The 14,613-nt window shown below is 46.0% G+C and overlaps 2 protein-coding genes across 2 annotated transcripts in view; both read left to right on the top strand.

Annotated features, from left to right (window-relative positions):
* LOC135395301 (lysosomal alpha-glucosidase-like) overlaps nt 1-7,869 on the top strand; it is a 43,942-nt gene extending 36,073 nt beyond the window's left edge. Inside the window, exons 14-19 of the mRNA XM_064626529.1 lie at nt 789-873; nt 986-1,170; nt 1,487-1,575; nt 1,682-1,731; nt 3,400-3,546; nt 7,678-7,869. Coding sequence (XP_064482599.1) covers nt 789-873; nt 986-1,170; nt 1,487-1,575; nt 1,682-1,731; nt 3,400-3,546; nt 7,678-7,743 — 622 coding nt within the window. The 3' untranslated portion in view covers nt 7,744-7,869. The remainder of the gene's footprint in view (nt 1-788; nt 874-985; nt 1,171-1,486; nt 1,576-1,681; nt 1,732-3,399; nt 3,547-7,677) is intronic.
* Nucleotides 7,870-10,704: 2,835 nt separating this feature from the next.
* LOC135394011 (chymotrypsinogen A-like) lies at nt 10,705-14,606 on the top strand. The gene is made up of 6 exons (XM_064624429.1): nt 10,705-10,992; nt 11,660-11,840; nt 11,904-11,997; nt 12,938-13,118; nt 13,839-13,993; nt 14,064-14,606. Exons 1-6 carry the CDS (start codon nt 10,941-10,943, stop codon nt 14,232-14,234), a joined length of 834 nt encoding a protein of 277 aa, XP_064480499.1. The 5' UTR covers nt 10,705-10,940; the 3' UTR covers nt 14,235-14,606.
* Nucleotides 14,607-14,613: the final 7 nt, after the last annotated feature.

Genomic DNA, 14,613 nt, shown 5'->3' with positions numbered 1-14,613 from the left:
TTACCGAGTTCCATCTTCCTACATCGACCTAGTGAGCAAGAAAAAAAAAAAGTTCTGAAGAAGAAGCAGAAGTTCTGGTAAAAATGTATACTTTTAGGCCCCCAGCTCGATACGAAACATGCTTACGTCTTGGATGTTTTTCATCAAAAATGAAAGAAACATGCTTCCTGTACTCGCTGACGGTGACCGGACCCTAATATCTTCAGCCGTTTTTCCTGGAGACGTACTCATATGCACCTCACTTTTAGGGCAGGAGTTGATTTTCAGCGCCGCCTTGCGCTTCAACCATACCGAATTCGGCAAAAATATTCTTTGGGTATGTCTATCTCCATGATGCAAATCTGAGAAAAAAATAGTGTGAAAATTCGTGATGGTCGAGCCACGCGATTGGATCGCTTCTTGTGGAATGACCCAGTTCCCAGTTGCACCTCGGCAAGCTACCTCGACACCATCATTACCACACCATCTTTAAGGTCACGTGTGCCTTGACGTTTGCTGTGACGTGCGACCAGGACCTGTCCAGCATGCAATGCGTTCGCCCAGAACGCTTTTGTCTACGGAGCAATACACTGGATGCCTCCCCTGTGCTGGACTCGATGCGCATCCATGTAAACAGTGGCGTATCGTCTTCTCTCCGGTTTCGACTCGATTCGATACTCTTGTGTCGTATTCATGTAAACGCCGCTATGTATGTAATTTGGAGGAACTTTGCCCCGCAACATGAAGGTTGAGCGTACTGCAGTAATTTGCTTGCACAACATCGAAGTACGTCTTCCGTCCACTTGCAGGTTTCCGCAAGACGAGAACACATACGCCATCGACACTCAGTTCATGTGGGGGCCAGCTATCTTAGTCTGCCCGATACTGTATTCTGTACGCATCAAATTTATACTCCGCAGTTAAACACTCAATGACGCACGAAACGGGAGCTTTTCTTACGTACTGGACACCCATGATTCCCCTCAACTTTCTTCTCGTCCAACAGAGGATGAAAACAATCAGTGCTTACATCCCACTGGGCATATGGTACGACTTTTACAACGGAACTACAATGCTCGTAAACAAAGGACAGAACAAAACAATCCGCGTCTCGTCTCTTGACATCGTCCTTTACATCCGAGGCGGATATATCATTCCAAAGCAACTACCTGCTAAAACTATACACGAAAGGTAAGTTTCTGTCTTATCATGAAGGTGCACCCCAACTACCAATGGGTTTCTGGCATGTGCCGCGAACGTGGTTCGTCTCACAGAGTGATTTATACCTAGCATGCTCGCTAGCTTGGCGTAAAATGTTACATTGTATACCATTAATGCTTTCCGGTTAATCATATTAGTGACTGATGAACGCGCAACCAAGGTACTTGGAAGCAATCATAAGAGCAGGTTGATGGAAATGCATGAACACGTTACGTTAATAAGTACAGTCAGCAACCGCAGTGTACTGCAATTCTCCGTTTCTTTTATTATTTGCATGTTCACGAAGCCGCACCGGCAAATTTGAGCTGATCGTTGCGCCTGATGACATCGGTGAAGCTAACGGGGAGCTGTATTGGGATGACGGTATCTCACCGAGTAAGTTCGACGTGCCACGAGTGAAACCACGTCCTTGTGGTTCTGTGGTTCTGGCTGTAATGTGAACATATGCTTTCTGAAACATTTCTTTTTGTCTGCTTCACAGATACCTTCGAAAAGGGAAAATACACCCTCTACGAATTCAAAGTGTTATACGTAAGAGTACTTCTTTTTTTTTATTCGTAGTCCTATACCTTGCGGTGTGTGCAGCATGACGTCACACACATAGGCTGACACACGTTACGTGTACGTCTGCTCCAATAACTTTGTTGCACTAAGGGATGCGATAAGCAAAGCCGAGCTCAGAACCAAAAAAAAGCACATCGCAGAGTGCGGTGTGCTTCTTCATTTAACCTCTGTTTCTTTCTTTTTTTTTAAACTCACAGTTCAAATAAGAAGGTATACCGCGTTATCAAACGTGTTTAGCGTTATAGGAACATCGTTGGCGACAAAGACTTGACGAAGCTCCCCTAGGATTCCATTTTTCCGGAAAGCCTCTCAATGTTCTGTCGAGTCATCTAACCACCCGTTCTCTTTGCATCGCTACTGCGGTGTTTACACGAATTTAGCGCACCGCAAACACAGCCTGGCGATCACATGGTGGTGGCGCTGTCACGTGATGCCGTGTGACTGGGTCGAGCGACCCTTTAAAGCAACCGACGGACCTACACGGTGGATGGTCACGCAAACGCATCGCTTTGAAACTGCTTCAAAAGCGAAACTCGCGAATCCGAGACAGAGAAGGACAAACAAATGAAGAACCGAAGACCCAACACTAAGTACTATGTTGGAAAATGCCAATTCTGCACTTGCAGGGCGGGCGTTGAGCAAATCGCACGGCGTAATCGAGGGAGTAGGTATAACCAATATTGTCGTGCTGATACAGTATTAAACGGTAGTAACGCGGTACTAAAACTGTGTGTTCAGCGGCAACAATAAGAGCAGCAAAAAAGAAAAAGACTTACAGGCGCGCCTTATTTCTGTGGACAGCAGAAGCTTTATTTTTTTGAACATGATTGAGGAGTTTCATCACCAGGGCCGATACGCTACCCCATTGCTATAGTGGGAGTGAAATGGGATAATGAGTCGACTCACAGAGATGACCGATGTCCTCCGGAAACGTCAGAAGTGCTTTCAGAGCATAGCAACGGTTCCATTTTTACACACTACCCCCAACCTGTTTGATAAATTCAGTTCGACCCTCTCATCATCATCCAATGTACGTGTGTGTGTTGATAAATTCAGTATGATTAAAATCACAAATATGAACGACTATATCACGTGTTGCGTGATTGTAACACTGCAGTAAAACAAAATAACGCAATGTTTCTTAGTACTAGCCAAACTAACACCTAAACCTGACTGGCACTGATTGCGCTGACACGAGCGCAAGACAATTCCACGTTCTAGGACCATGTATAGATAACAGTCACTATCACAAAAACTACCACGACTCTTTAATTCACATCTGCAAAACAACATCATCACGTTGTTAACTTAATGCGTACATATGATGATGGTTGATGGATTGAAGTTAATGCATATAGATCGAGAAATACATACACATGTAGAATGAAATTAGTCCTGTCTGTGTCTGTAATATCATCAATCATGTAATTATTGTAAATGGATCTGTCCTGATATACACAGAATGATCACAACATTTTTTGTTAAATTACTGTCGTCTGTCAAGAGGAAAGAGGAGTCGGACCTCGCCAACTGACTCGTAATTACTAGTCGATTTTTGCCTCTTCCTCCCACCAAATGATTGGAAAAATAAAAATTAATATCATCATAATCATTATTTTATGCACGCCATTCCAGGACAGGCTCGTAGTAAAAATTGTGAAGAGTGGATATAATACGAAATTGAGACTGGCGAATATCAGGGTCCTTGGTATTCAGATGGATCCACGTGCAGTTTATCTAAATGACAAACCAGTCACCTACGCCTATGACACGGATCACAAAGTAAGCAACCTCTTCTAACCCACCATTATTATCATTATTATTTGCGCATACTGCAACCTTTAAGAGGGTTATAGCAGGAGCAGGCGTACTTTATTCACAAATTCGTTGACGGGAAGTTTCTATTGCCAACTGTAGGATGGGACAAGCGAAAGTTTCCTAGTACCGACAGGAACAGCGTTGCGTTGAACCATGGTGCGCGAGAAAAGAACAAAAACAAGAAACTATGTTTAAAACCATCGATAGGCGAGAAGAGACGTACAATATCTAGGGTATGTAGATGGGTAGAAATACAGCGAACCGCTAGATAAGTACGAAGGGAGTTACCTCAGGACAGGAGCCGCCGATATTTGGAACAGAGACTGCAGAACAGAACAGTCTCTGGTCGAAGTATCGGCGGCTCCTGTCCTGAGGCAACTCCCTTCGTAATACCTAGGGTATGTTCATTAAGTCACGATGAGGGCTACGGAACTCAAGTAAGAAGATGCTGAATGTGAAGCCGCAATGGGGCAATTAAATACCGTCACCTGAGACTTTCGACAGTCATCCTGTTGTTACCCCAGCAAATTGTGCATATACATACCTGGATAAGTTGATCGTACCATCCCAGCAGCGGACGGCATTCTCGTCTTAGTTAGGACCCACCGGCGCAGCTCAGAGAAGTGACACGACCTTGCGTCGGAACAGACTGTGTGTGTCGGCGAGACAACAGAGTTCCACGGTGTCGGCGATATACCCACCGAGGCACTGCAAACAAACAAGCAAACAAAGATGTTTATTCATAAACTTATAAGTAACCTATAGCAACTTATGAGGAAATATAAGATCGAGTCGCCCCAAGATAAGACTCCCCCCTCTCTGGTATCGTGCTCTACGCTGATCAGACCCAACCAGGGCGAGACGACCATCCGCAGTTGGGGTGGCACGGTGAACTTGCCAATGTATATAAATGCGTTCATCCTCTTGTCATCGGTACAGTTACTCCCCCAATTCGGGGGCTTAATCACTTGCACGCGTTAGGAGCTAACGAGAGGCGGGGCACTCGTCGAGAAGGGCATGTGATAAAACACGTGCACGGCGCTCTTCGCGCGATACGTGAAGGGCGTGGGATACGTGGGGTACCTCCTGGTCACGGAGTACCTCCGGAGTACCTCCGTGCTCCTGGTCAAAGAAGCTTGCAGATGAATAGGGCTGACGTGGACGCGAAAGTAGCGATAGGATTGAAGCTAATGCGATGTAAAATGAAGCTTATGTTCGCTCCTGTACCACACTGGAGCGGGAACCTGAGCCTTGTCCGTGCACTCTTAGAAATAGGTCTTCTGTCGTGCCGTCCAGAGCTGCCATGTCTTCTAGATTTACGCTCAAGGCCGAAGTTTTAGACGACAGATGCCCACGTGACCCGGGAGAAAAGAAAATACAATAAAAAATTGTCTTGGCGCTTATCACGTTTATCACGTGACCAGGGATCGGGCGTCGTGACGTCTATTTCGTGTTGTCTAAATTTTTGTTGTATCGCGGCCGTGGTCTCTATGTGCTCTGAGTGATCACCTGACCGGCGTCGAGGAGTCACGTGAACTATGCGACGGGGCCAGACATGCTGGTGGCGCGGCACTGATCACGCGTATTCTTCGATGCTTTGCCTACAGCGTTTCCTCGCTTTGCTGATTCTGGATTCTTTGACAGGTAAGACACTTTCGTTTAATAAATTTTATTGCGATAACTATGCTAGCAGCACTACTATTGTAGTGGCTACCTGTTACTTCCCCACGGTTCTAACGAGTATTTGGAAGGTGCTGGTGCGAATGAAAGTGTCATGGCGGTCGTGACAGAACGTCAACGAAAGTTACGTGGTGATGCTTGAGGAGTTGAGTAGTGAAGGTATTTGAGAGACGTTAATGTGTTATCAGCTATATCCGGTTTGTAGCTCTGTTAGAATCGCCTCTAACCGTGTACTTCACGAGCGCTAACGTTTGTGTATGACGCATGATGTTTTCGTCTTTCGGGAGCCCGTTTCGACCGTGGTTTTGAGTAACCATTCTTTGTCTAAGCTGGCCGCAGTGAGTATGGACGTCACCAACGAAGACTTGACTGGTGTTCAACATGCCTACTGTAGGAAATGTGCGTGGGATTCATACCGAAGACTGACAGATATTAGCCGGTACACGGCACAAGTGTTACCCGGAACATGCGTCCAATGCTGACACTCACCTGTCGACCATGTGCAAGGTAATACAAGTGGCCGCGTCTTTCGACTTGCATGCCAGAGGAGTTGATTGTAGTTATTCGTTCGTCATGGATAGCTCGGCCTGACTGTCGTGTTCATCCCAGCCGGATTCAGTAAGATACCTCTTTGATCTCTCCTCCTACATACTTGGTACTGCTATTTTACCAATGTACCATTTTTCTCTCCTCGCTGCCTCACCTATCATCGTTTTAGTATAAGCTATAGTTCGTACCCTTTCACTGTTGTCGATAGTGATTGATTGATTGACTTTTAAAAGAAAAATTGGAGATCTTAGTCTCGAGCCACTCGGGACTGGCTACTCCAGGACGCGTTATTAAGAAAAGGGAAGGGAAATTACGCAAAACTCGACGCTTTGCAACGGAATGGAAACAGAATAAATGAGAATAATGTCGATAGTGACTTTTATTACACTTACTGTTTTTCCTATCCACTTTGTAATGCGTCTTTGTCGTCGTTTACTTTGTCACAGTTATGCCTTGAAGCAGAATTCGGATTCGAGGCCAGGATGGGAAGCATGAAGGAAACGATGCACAACGGGTGACAGCTGCCATATCAACCGCCCCCACAAAGAGATGTAGAGCCGCTGAAATATGGTGACCATATGCTCTGAGCAACAAACAGGTCTGCATCCCAGCGAAACTTGTTTCGTAGCGAGTTTCAAGCTTGCAAATAGTTTCGCAGCAGCGGCGTCGAGCCGCGTTTTGTGCAATCTGTGATATTTTGACTATGTGTGGTTCTTATCCATTTTTATTTTCTCTGAGTCATTTTTCTGTGAACAGGGTATTTTGCATAGTTTGCAAATCTAGTCAATATTGTATTGTAATATTGTAATATAGTCAGTATTGCATTGTAATCTAGTCAACTGTATCACTGCCACAATTTCACAACTTTGCCGAAATAAAGTCTTTAATCTGCTTAGAAACAAATTCTGTTGACTGCAAGCCTGCCCTCCAAGCCCGCCTGCCAAGCCCGCCTGCCAAGCCTGCGCCGGGGGAGAGGGGAAGCAGGAGCACGCGGGGAGGGGGAAACGACCGGGAAAGGAGGAAACTGTGAAGCATAAAACAGACGCCACTTTTGTGGCTTCTACAAGGGAAACCACGTGATGCGACGTAGAAACCTCGAAATTACCGTATTTCGGCTGTCTGTAGAAGACACGACAGAAGATCCATTTCTAAGAGTGTAGAGCAGACACTGTCCCAACCTGTATTTTTTTTTTTTTTTGCAATAAACCTATATCCCCCCCCCCCCAAACCTGGTACCTGTATTTCACCGCGAAGCGGCGTGCGTCGTGTAGGCGGCGGCTGGAGAACTTAGTGCAGGACGGTGCCCAGAAGAAGAACAGTCTCTGTTCGAAATATCGGCGGCTTCTGTCCTGAGGCAACTCCCTTCCTTAGTGCATTCTCGTTTGACATACTGTTATGTCGCCGTCATCTCTGCTTGTCTCACCCTATATCGTCCAATCCCTTCTCAACCGATGCATTTAGGGCTGGGGTGTCGATGCCCAAAGAATCACCATCGTTGCGTGGAAGCGGGGGGTCGGGAAGGGTGTCGATAGTCATCTACCGTACACTTCCACCAAATGTTTAGCGGTGGAGCAGCGAGACACTCCGGTTAACAATGAGACGAGGAATGTGTTTATTCGGAACCGGGTTGTATGTCCGTGCCCTCGTCGCAGCCAGTTCTGTGCAGCAGTCAGGCAGTGGATGTAACTCGTGCTAAACCATTTCTGACCGTTCTGCTAAGGAATTATCCGTGGTAATGTCTGAGCGTGCGCTCCCCCCTGCGTTTCCTGTGCACGGTGCGCGCAATTTTAACGCGCGTGAATGCTCATAACTGCATATTCTACATTGACATCGTTCTGGCTCAGTGACTGTGTGAACCTTTTCCAGGTCCTAAGGATTACCGTCGATCTCATTATGGATAAGCACTTCACAGTTTCCTGGAAACTGACGTAAGGGGAACGTCGGTTATAACAGCACAAGGCTCCGTGTCTCAAGTTCTGCTCCTTGGATACTGAGACATCGGTGCTGAGACGGGATAACATTCTTAAATAAAACCCAGTTATTGTCTTCTTTCTCAAATTGCCTGCGGCGTACACTGCTTGCTTTCTGCACTCATAAAAAACAGTTAGGCGGTATTGTAGTCAGTGATCCTAACTGTCGTGCAGAGATAATAGTGAGTTTAGTCGACCTTTGCGTATACGTAAGGGATAGAGTTGGTGGTTCTGCACACGCGCAGAACATAAGGAGAGCTTTGCGCGTTGCGCAGAACCTCCACGCTATCCCCTACGTACGCTATTCCCTACAAAGTTACATATAGCTTGCGTTCGAAATATCGGTGACTCACAGCCTCATGCTTTTGCATTAGCTTTTGGCATAAGTTTACAACCCTAATGTCTTGCATCCCAGACATGTCCGACGTCAAGTTCAAAGTACTAAACAGTAGAAGAACGAACGACAACCCTTCTTATGGCATTGATCTTTTCTTTCTGCTCATTTTCCCGATATTCCTCGTATCTACGAATACTGAACATCGCATATGGCCTCAGGAATACACACATACGTTGACCAAGACCTCTTCTTACGTATTTTAATTAGAAATTATTTTCTGCTGTAGGTAAGTACATTGCTTTGATCCCCTGTGTGTGCCTTCCGAACTTCAACTATCTCCTCTATCTCCTGTTGAACTTGCTGTAGCCCACCAGACTTGCTGGATCAGTTGCATGGAAGACACGAAAAAGTAGCTAATGCGCCATTAAAATTCGAATCATCATCATCAAGACACGACACGGAAAATTAAAGGAAATGGAACTCAGTGGAAAACCTTGCTGGAGTTCCAGTGAAACAAATATTTCCGGCAGAAGCAAAGGCTTACCGGCGTTGACAGGGTTTTTGACTGCGGTGTCATAAAATGTTTGAAATAGCTGCATGACAATGTTTTTCATGTCCTATATCACGTTGCAAGAGTACAGAGCAGTCCAGAGCACAAGACTAGTAGTAGAGTAGTAGCAGCCAAGTAGAAGAAAGAGCCTCTGTTGCCAATATTGAAGACTAACGTCTTGATGACTTCGATGTTACCACATTACGTCACCTCTGCCATTCTGATTCTCATCACAGTGCATGGTCGTGCAGTTCACGCACGATCTCAAGACCCAATTAACAAGTTATTCGCACACATTAACCGCTGTCTTGTACACATCAAGGGCCGAGATTACAGTTGAGAGCTGCTCTTTTGCAACTCCACTTTTCACCATTAGTCGTGTAAGATTATACAGCACTGTACCACCCTGAAATGGCCGCATTTTGACAGTGGAGATTCTTGGACGTTCTGGGGGATTCTTCGGTAATTCTTATTTGGTCAACCTGAGAAACTTGCGTGATGGAATTCGAAGCGGACGAAACACGAGTTCCGACACCATGTTGATGGTTGATACCGTTACAACGGTTTCCCGAAGAAATAGATTGTGATATGAGCTCAGCCCCACACTTGGGGTCACAGCGGGGCACAGATTGGGTAAAGATAGGTGGAGTACAGTAAGACCGATACGGAAGTGTAATAAGACACAGTTATTACTTGCAATTTTTGGAATTCAGATGCTGCTTTGAAGGGACCGTCGCATCTTTCCCGATGTATCCCAAAACATAGTTCCCTTTCATGGTTCCTCGTTCGTCACTCGCAATAATGCTGAAATCCGAGGCAAATTAGTGGAGTAGTTCCTGTACAATTTGATGTAATGCATGGCAAGAGCAAACGCCGGAAGTTGAGACTCTGCAGGAATCGACCTTTTTCGCATACGCGTCATATCCTAGTGGCTCTCCAGCGAACCACGCTCGACGCGCGCCAAAACAAATCCACGTGGATAGCACAGAGGTCCAAAACCGGTCCAGGGTGGGACGGACGTTTGGTTCGCGCCGTTCGTGCGGTCTCCCCACTGCTCCCATTTTTGTCGACCACGATGCTGCGCCACCTAGTGAAGACGGAAATGATAATCTCCGACGCCTGAAAGTCGTACGCATGGGCATAGGCCGTTCTGATTTAGGTCCATTCTCTCTCTTGAAATCGCAGGAAACATCACACGGACAAGTGCAGGGGACAGGTCAGGAAGCGCCCCTTGGCGGGAGGGAACACGTCATTATGTCGCGAGGATACGGCGATCGGTTTGAGGAATGCCAATTCTGGGTGAGTGTCGAACGTGTGTGCACACCCAGGCACGTGACACCGTGTCCCACGCGACACGGTCGCGTCAGAGCTGACACATGGTAAGCCAAAGCGCACGCATCTGCCACGGACCTTTCATTTATTGTATTGCGGTGCGAATAGGTACGGACGCGAAGACGGGACGCGGATCCGAGACAACCGCCTAAGCTGCGCTCCCATTGGTACGCCCTGCCTACGCCACTCTTCCTCAGCTGCAGAGGCAGAGCGAATCTTTTAAATTCAATGAAAAAATGGCTAGGAAGCAAGCGAGCTGGTGAAGATGATGCATGACGGAAAACCCCGAGACTAGGGGACACGAAGGGACTGTCTGTCCCTTCGTGCTCCCTAGTCTCAGGGCTTAACGTCATGCATCTTTAAAGTCGTTTATTTCATATGTAACTTGTTCTTGGAAGAACTTGGCGAAGTATAGCTTGAAGCGGTGCTGAACATTACCGTATCAGACACGCGCACACGTTTACACATGCGGTAGTCCCTTTAAATGGCATCACAACATGGTTCTAGCACGTTACGCAAGTGCAAAAGTCCTCTACTGTCGTCTGTGTGGCGCATTCGCAGTACTTCGAAGTTCGACACACAAGACATAAATTATGCAAATGACCACCCAAATGTGCGAACACAAGTCGGCTCTACCTGTGAACTCTGGGGGGAATACGCAAAACCAATTAGAAGCCTGTCGGCAACGTGCATCTTGATGGTGTTGCGATCTTTCTGTTGCCTGGAAACGTGAAGTCTGCTTCAGGTATTCGTAAGTTGATGTCTCGTGATTCCTGTCGACACATGCAGTTTGACTTATCACGTTCTAGGCGGAGCGAAAGACTTTCAACTCTCTTAGTGGAGCAGACATCGTACTTCGGCCCATCACACATATAGGACGTACAGGACATATATAAACTTCCCTAGAAGTTCACTGTGCATTTCTGTTTAGTCTGAAGCAATGCAAGCTCTCATGCTAATCATTGCAGTCCTTGGCTGCGCGCAAGCCACAAGTATGTATGAGACTTTGGTTCTTACCATGTTTAATGTGAAGTGTGTGTTTAATGTGAAGCCGTTAGAGCCTTTCGTGTCATGCATTTGATGTATGCACTACTTGTAGCGGTATTCAGAGGCCTTACACTTAGAGTTCTTTTTTTGTTTGTTTCATCAACGTTTCGCAAAGCTAAACGTTTGGACAGGAGTCCTTGTTACAGTCAGAAGATAAAAATACGCGACAGGTCACGCTCTCTAAAAATGTCGCTCAGTTTACCTGTCTGCTTGCGTTACGGAACCAGACCATGTAGTCTTGGGACCACTTCAACTTGTCATTGCGCAAGGCGCGTGAAATGCCTCATTTCTGAGTAATTCGCCACGAGCTCGCTCGAACGGGTCAACTGAAACGACTGATTTAAAATCTCAACCTATCAAAACGGTGTTCACGTCCCGAGGCGTGACGTTTGGAGCGCTTCAAGCATTTTTAACTTAACGATATTAACGATTTATTATTATTATTATTGTTGTTGTTGTTGTTGTTGTTGTTATTATTATTATTATTATCAATACTGCGTGCTATACGCGCGAGTTTAAGCCTGCGCCATGCAGAGCCTGCGAGCTAAACGCTCATTTTTTCGCGTGTGCATGAGCTCCAGGATGTGTTTATGATAGTAATCGCCTTTGCAGGATGTGGCATCAGAAAAGGCAAAGATAGCGGCCTGCGCATCAGTGGCGGAGCAGACGCTCTCCCCAACGAATTCCCATGGCAGGTGGCAATGACAACGAAAAGCTGCGGATGGACCAGTTACGGCTGTGGCGGCTCTATCATTAACGATCGCTGGATTGTGACAGCAGCGCACTGTGTCGAGTATGCATTTGTTGGGCTTACTGTATTGTATACGACTCTGTCCGTGACTCACACTGTGTTAAGTTTCAGCAAAAATGCTTCCGACTACACCATACTGCTTGGAAAGCATGAGTTGCGTGCGTGTGAGGCAACGCAACAGGAGAGAACGGTCGACAAGGTATGGGGTAAAGGGAAAGTTCTCTCGCTGGCATCCTTGAAATAAATAAGTCATGCGGAGCATTCGAGCCCTACCCTACCCTACCCTACCCCACCCCACCCCACCCCACCCCACCCCACCCTGCCCTACCCTACCCTACCCTACCCTACCCTACCCTACCCTAACCCATCCTAACCTAACCCGTCCTAACCCAACCCAATCCAGCCTAACCCAACCTAACCTAACTCTCCTGCTAGCCTTTTCCTTCGAAATCGATTCATATGCAGAGCTAGTCGTACTTTGTCCTGCCAGTCGGGAGCTCACCCACAGCTACTGGGAAGAGTAACCGGAGAATCTCCTCATAGGTTCGGGAAACTTTTATTTTATTTATTTATTTACTTGGTCATACGTTAAAGACCCAAAGGGTACTACATAACGGAGGATGGAACGGCATCACAGGTGCAAGTAAAAGGCATGACGGGTTACATGACGCAAGACAAAGGCATGACGTTTAAACTTCTTAAAAAGTCGGAGCTTTGTGCTGTGGATTTAGTGCAGGCTTTCGGCGGACTCCGGAGCCACCAACTTTATAAAGAAACATACGAATGTGGTTGGTGTGTTCGAAAGATTCGATTCGCTGTTTTTGGCACGGAAATTCGAATTCGGATGGCTCGTCCCTATCCATAATGAACAATAGTGCCGAGTCGGCGGAAAATGAAGCAGGGATTCCGCCAATGAGGGACTACGGTACGCGCGGAAGTTAATTGACGATTGAAGAGTGAACTTTCACACCAAAAAACAAAAAAAGGGGGAAAAAAGAAAAGAAAATGGACTCTGTGGCTCTGCACAGCTTCAATGTATGTCATTCGGAATGTGCCGTGTACTCTTTGCCGGATTCTCGTTTTTCACGTCCTGTAGTTAAGACGTCAAATATTAAACGTGCTCATAATATTTCCTGCAGATTGTAGTGCATCCGAAGTATCACGGAACGGGCGTCCCCGTGTACGATGTTGCTTTGATGCGACTATCGGAGCCTCTGAACTGGAACGATTACGTAGGACCTGTATGCTTGCCCGATGAAGGTGACGACTACACCAATGTGACGTGCACGACAAGCGGATGGGGATTTAACGCAACCAAAAGTACGAAGTTGTGTTTACATTGAGGGGAAAAGCAGTTGATGAAACGATAACTTTGCACGATGTGTATCCATGTTGCTTGTGAATTTGGATTGTTTCTACTTCAGACACTGGTACCGCAAGTTGAAGCTCCCTCATGGTAGTTTCTATCGCCGTTCTATTATTTCTATACGTGTAGCGCAGGAAAATGTCATTGAAACTTTCTTTCGGCATCTATGCCTCAGCTAGAAATGTCTACATATCGGAGTAGTAGTTGTAACAATTATCTGTTCGCCCAGTGCTTATGTTACTGTTGTGTGACTCTCCTTGGTAAGATATCAACCTTTCATGTATGCGGATTGCGATGCGCCACGCTTACGGTGTAATTGTGTGTCTCTCGCATCGCAAATGCTAAAGTTATGGCTGGCAACCCATCATATGACCACTACATCTTTGCAGTTGTTTTACAGCCTATACACTTCGGTTCTTGTGGCGTGAATTAGATTGGAGACCTTTGTGACATAGGAGTCTCAAATTGCTATCAAATCAGAATTGATGTTCTGAGCCCGGAACAGGCCGGTAATCCAGAAGGTGTGGTTCCGTGTCCTACCGCTGGCCATGCCTTTCAGTGGCTCCCCCCTGTCATCATCAGTGCTATCAAATGTATCCTAAGCACTGATGATTGATTCAGTGCAAAGTGTCAAGATGTTTACAGCAGACAAATGTATTCCCCACTCTTTGCAGATGGAACAGTTCTTAGGGTTCACCCAAAGGTCCTCCAGAAACTGGATCTTCCTATCTGGACTAGTGTAAAGTGTGCCAATACATATGGTACAATGTATAATAGAAATAGCATGTTCTGTGCTGGATATGAAAACCAAATCAAAGGATCATGTCATGTAAGTTGAACGATTGTGACGTTTCGTGCAGAGCTCCGTTATATGTTTCGTTCTATCTTCTATCTGATAGGGCGATTCAGGTAGCCCTCTAGTCTGCCCAAGGAAAGACGGTCAGTGGGTACTCGCTGGAATCGTTTCTTTTGGAGCACACAATTGTACGGGACCTGGCGTTTTTTCACGAGTCACATCATCTACGAACTGGATTCAGTCTACAATCTGCGAAGACCACAATTGCTCATGAGATCGGGGAGCCCGCAAATATGATGGTCACTCGCAACCTGTCAACAAATTATCCCGAATATTTCTTTGACTTTTATAAACAACAAAGTAGAGGACCTCGATCATGGTGTCGTACAATTACAGCATGCCAGAGACTTTGTAATCTATCGCTTAAGTTATAAGTTATATATAGTTAAGTTATATATATATATATATATAGTTCTCATCGTAGGATCCTAGGCGGGTATGGTACCGGTTGCTTATCAATTATTGTCTTTTCTCTTATCATTGTTGTCATGTGTGACTGCATTTTTGTGTATTTGCTACCCACTCCTGGAACGGCTCCAGAGGAGCCAGCAGTATCTTGAAATAAATAAATAAACATACAACATTACCATAAG

The sequence above is a fragment of the Ornithodoros turicata genome, chromosome 5 (genome assembly GCF_037126465.1).
Source record: "Ornithodoros turicata isolate Travis chromosome 5, ASM3712646v1, whole genome shotgun sequence".
In the NCBI taxonomy this organism is placed as follows: domain Eukaryota; kingdom Metazoa; phylum Arthropoda; class Arachnida; order Ixodida; family Argasidae; genus Ornithodoros; species Ornithodoros turicata.
This window is presented reverse-complemented; position numbering and strand designations above follow the sequence as displayed.

What these genes read in the sequence shown, in the direction of transcription:
- LOC135394011 (XM_064624429.1), top strand. Translation starts at nt 10,941, where the DNA reads ATGCAAGCTCTCATGCTAATCATTGCAGTCCTTGGCTGCGCGCAAGCC. An exon ending in GGGATTTAACGCAACCAAAA is followed by an intron (nt 13,119 to 13,838) that starts GTACGAAGTTGT and finishes CACTCTTTGCAG; the next exon opens with ATGGAACAGTTCTTAGGGTT. An exon ending in AAATCAAAGGATCATGTCAT is followed by an intron (nt 13,994 to 14,063) that starts GTAAGTTGAACG and finishes TCTATCTGATAG; the next exon opens with GGCGATTCAGGTAGCCCTCT.